Source organism: Watersipora subatra, chromosome 1, assembly GCF_963576615.1.
Source record: "Watersipora subatra chromosome 1, tzWatSuba1.1, whole genome shotgun sequence".
NCBI classification, from domain to species: domain Eukaryota; kingdom Metazoa; phylum Bryozoa; class Gymnolaemata; order Cheilostomatida; family Watersiporidae; genus Watersipora; species Watersipora subatra.
The window spans coordinates 41249617-41254475 of NC_088708.1; the positions used below are offsets into that span (position 1 = coordinate 41249617).

General features: G+C 37.2%; 1 protein-coding gene across 1 annotated transcript; it reads left to right on the top strand.

Annotated features, from left to right (window-relative positions):
* The first annotated feature begins 1710 nt into the window (after positions 1-1710).
* LOC137385489 (uncharacterized) lies at positions 1711-2630 on the top strand. The gene has a single exon (XM_068071959.1). It carries the CDS (start codon positions 1800-1802, stop codon positions 2628-2630), a length of 831 nt encoding a protein of 276 aa, XP_067928060.1. The 5' UTR covers positions 1711-1799.
* Positions 2631-4859: the final 2229 nt, after the last annotated feature.

Here is a 4859-nt window from a genome sequence, read left to right on the forward strand (position 1 = left end):
GCTGTCGCGGTCAGCTGTCGCGGTCAGCTGTACAAATCCTGGTTGATTAATGTTTTTAGTTCAAGCTTTCTTAGATGACAAATCTAGTTCTAATATGTAACTATTTTTGTGGATTCTAATTTAAAATCACTTCAAAAATTAAAAATGAGAATATAAAAATATAAAACAAATATTTGTATGGTCTTTCTTTCAGTAAGAATGTGTTTGTTTTTGTAGTTGTGTTGTACTATCTATGAAGTAATAGATTTATCTCATGCAAACAACCAATAACTTTTATGGTTGATTAACACAAAGACATCCTGCACTTATGATAAACTCCATCGGATATATGTAGCCTATGTAATCGTAAAAGAGAATTGGTGTTTAGAAATTGAATTATTTAAGCATAGACAGCAGTCTACCGAGGTGATGCATTTAACACCTGGTTAAACGGTTCACAGTTGAAAAGCTTGCTATAGTATTTCAAAGCTTTCAACAACTATAGAAAAGCTCTTACTACTATACAAATGAAAAAGTAAACAGAATAATACGACGCTGTAATGCGATAATTATAAATCGAGACAATAACATTAAAAAGGTTATTTTTTGAGCTGCCTTTGTTTGCTAAACAATAGAGCATTGCAAAGTTGCCAATCCGTTTCAATTCAAGTCCAGTCAGATGAGTGTTATGTAACTAAGGGCAAACTGAGCTAACAGCCCTGACGAAGCTGACAGCTCTCAATGATGTTGAATGGCAGCAAACTCCTTTCTTTCTCCTTGTGCTGTCAAATTTGAAGAGTTCTTCTAGAGAAATGGTATGTATGAACTTTGCGCATCAGCTCAGTTGCCATCTGTGTTCATTCTAATCTTTTTATAAAGCAGTCAATTACACTGTTTCTCTTTCTCTGTTTCTCCTTCTATGTTTTTCTTTATCCGTCTTTCCCTCTTCTCTTTTCCCCTTTCTCTCCTCCCCTTTCTCTCTCACTCCCTCTTTCCCCACTCTCTCTCCTCTCTCTCTCTCTCTCCCCCTCTCTTTCCCCACACTCTCTCTTCTTTTTCTTCCTCTCTCTCCCTATCCCGCTCTCTCTTCCCCTCTCTCTCCCTCTCTCCCCTCTCTTTTCCCACCCTCTCTCTCCCAACCCTTTCTCCTCTTTTTCTTCCCCTTTCTCTCCCTACTCTCTTTCTCCTTTCTCTCCCTTCTCTCTATCCTCTTTCTCCTCCCATTTCTTTCTCCCCCCCCCCCTCTCTCTCCCACTCTCTTTTCCCTCTCTCTCCTCTCTCTCCCCTCTCTCTCTCTCCTCTCTCTCCCCTCTCTCTCCCTCTCCTCTTTCCTCCCCTCTCTCTCTTCCAAAATCTCTCCCTTCTCTCTCTTAAAGCAGCCTTTCTGGCATTGCTCAGTGTAGTCCTGAAAACGGTAAATGACTTGTACATTAATCAAATTTTAAATAAAAACCAACCCAAATATAATTTGAACGTTGATAGAATGAATTTTGCATTTTCCTGTATAAACAAAACTTTTAAAAACAGAAAAAAGATAATATAGAGTTAAGAAAAAGGAAAAAAGCCTTTGTTTTATTCTTTACAATTAGTGATAAACTTTTTATTTTAATACTGGTAACTTAATGGAAAGTTGAAATCTGATAATGCCGCCATTTCTTAAACCAGTTCAAGCCGTGTATCAAGTAAGTCATTGACCTTTACAGGTCAGTCATGAAGCGCAAGAGGGTTTTGATAAGAAGCGATTCGCCTTCTCGTCTAAAAACAATGCATCTAAGGAAATAGAGACATGGGGACGGGACTACGAAAGTTTAGCGGGATCGATGAGGAGCACAGGCCAACTCACTGACAACGTAACAGAAGCTAGACTCCTTCAGCGGAGAATCATGGAGATGTCTAGGGAAAGATACAAGTATATAACTCAAACGCAGTTTAACAAAAAATTCTTTTTAACTTCGCAACAGCGTAAAACAAGGCTCATGCCAAAGCTTTTACAGGGAGTCGATGCTGAGTACTGGCTTAGTCAAAAGACTTCTCGACACGTCCCAGTTTTTTCTACATCTTCGGCAGGAAATGCTCGATTTGCCTTTTTAGACCGATTACAGAAACAAGGAGAAAAATGCAAGGACTTTGAGGAAGAAGAAGACAACCCTTTTGCCATACCTTCTAAACCAAAGATTCCTGAGAAAAAACAACTTCCAGAGTTTTACAGAATTCGACTTAAAGAGCAGGAAGAATCCGAGTTAGCAAAAGCAACCTTTCCAACGCAACCCTTGCTCCGACCAATGACACAAAAATCTGTCAACTTCTGCAATAATGACTCTAAAAGGAATGCTCCTAAACCTTCAAGCAGTCAGCCAGCCCCAAAGCATACTGTTAGACCCTCTACTCTGCCTGACAAAAGGGCTCATCTGCGTCGCACCCAAAGTTCACGGAGCCCGTTGCGTGTCGTAGATGATACTCGGTACACGGCGCTAGAAAGCTTGTTGTGCAATAAGTACACAACTCCTGAAGAGCTAGACCCTGAGAGGTTGAGATCCATTATACACGCTCATGACTCCCTTCATGTCCCGTCTAGACAAAGTATAAATGCAAGGCCAAAACTTCAAAAGACTATTCTGGAATATTTGAGGTCGCGGGGATTTGATGTATAAACTTTCTTCCCTGTCCTATAAAAAAATATTAAATTTAGATAATGAAATATAAAAAATACGAAAATATATGATTTAGCCTCATTATGCCTTTTGTATTAGGCTTTAGAAAAATTTTAAACTGACGATAGTTGATAGCTGAATATTGTGTTTGAAACACAGATGAAAAAATACAAAATATATTCTACTAGGAGTTGTTTGATATGTGACATGCTTGCCAATTCTCCCTATGACATCATCATGTTGAACATAGCCAGTTTGGTCTAAAAATTGTGTAAACAGTAGCTAATTCAAAACAGGTGACAGGTAAAAGGTGAAATGTGTAAGACAAAACATGAAAGGTGAAAGGTGAAAGGTCACAGCATCTCCTATGTATCGTAAAACCTTTATTTTAACTCCATGGCGCTGTATTTCTCAACCCTTTTCCCATAGGTAGGTTTTATTAGACGTGACGTTCAAAAGGTGGATTAGTTGAAATTTTTGACTAGCTTATCAGAACTTTGAGAAGATAAATTTAACCCTTTTACATGTGAAGCGATGCTAATGTTGCCTATATTTTGCACTCTCCTTCGGGAAGAGCAAAAATAATGCCGTTGGCCCCAGCATTTTTGCTAAAACCACTTTTCATATGCGTTGAAATAGCAAACCAAGTTAAACAAGGAGCTACTGTGAGTTAAACATATGAGCCAGATACAGTTATTAATTATTTTGATGGTGTCGCTTTCCAAGTTTTAAAGGAACAACTGTAAAGCTTTGGAGTTAGAAAAAGGACATCGGTACGCCATAAAAATGGCTGCTATACTGTCGCATGATGTTCTTGAAGAGTATTCTCATCATTTATCAAAATGCTTTGAAGTCTTCAAGTAAGATTATCAACCACTCTATAGTTAAAACTAAAAATAATGGATTGAATTTAGACTTTAGAGACTTCAAATCAGAGTGTAGTTCTAATGATTGTGACGGTTGATCTTAACAAAACTATCTAAACAAACTATATGAATATTTTGAAGAGGAATGTTGGAAAGGCTAGTGTAACCTACAGCGCTAGAGGACCTCAGCACTGCTGCCTGTTGAGACTAGTAATTATGCTTACTTGCTGCTGATGAGGGTGCTGACTCTTGTAGAATGTCTCTTGACCTTGTTGTAAAAATAAATAAAACAAACAAACGAAAATGGTAATTTTTATTTGTTTGTTTTATTTCACATTAAATCATGACATGATAAGATTATAGAAAAATTAAGGTGCAATGTGGGCCATATGCGCAGTAGCACAGCTATTCGAGGCGCAGAGCCAGAGTTAACAGATGAGATTGATTATCAATGAAAAAAACATGGTTGTCTAAGCAATAGAAACAGGAGCAAATCTATCCCAGAGAGTCCAGCAAGTACTGCTTCAAAGCAGCCCTCAAACCATCATACCTATTAATTTTCTTCAGCCAAATTGGCAAGGAATTCCATGCTGATGGCACACGATAGGCGACCCGTCTATGGTCACCAGTAGAGGAGGAGGGTGGAAGAGGTAATGAAAATAAGGAATGACGAGTGTTGTAATGTGTTGACAAGTTAGTTTGAGATTTAGATTGTGTGAAGGCTAAAAGGCATATTCTTAGTTGGTAAAGTTGTTGTATGGGCAAAGCACGAGATCTTTTAAACAGAGAACTTGACGAAAAATAAGAGTTTTTATGATATATTATTCTCAGCAATCGCTTCTGGATGACTAAAATTTCGGTTAAGTAGCTCATTTGAGATTTCCCCATGCTTCCAAGCAATAAACTGTTTTACTGTTAATTAGAGTATTATATAAAATCAAGAGAGGCATTTCTGGTAAGATCAACGAGGCCTGGTAAATAAGTCCCAAGCTTTGTCGCAGTTGTTTTACTCAACAGTTCTATGTGTCTTTACCAGTTTAGTGCACTATCTATTGTAATGCCTAAAAGTTTTATGCTATCCGTCATTTGTATGTTTTGTCCATTCATGGAAATGTTTTTTGTTAATCGAAATTTATTTTGTGGATTTTGAATAACTATGAAGTTGGTCTTGTCAACATTCAATGCTAATTCGTTTTGGTCACACCAATTTTTTATCGCATTTATTTCTTTGTTAATTATAGTTATATCTTTATTCAAGTTTTTAGCAGTATACAATACAATAAGTTAGTATCATCAGCAACCAAAATAGTTTTAAATTTATTAGTACTCTTTACAAGATCATTTATATGTAATAAAAATAGTG

Coding starts and splice junctions, on each gene's coding strand:
- LOC137385489 (XM_068071959.1), top strand. CDS start 1,800: ATGAGGAGCACAGGCCAACTCACTGACAACGTAACAGAAGCTAGACTC.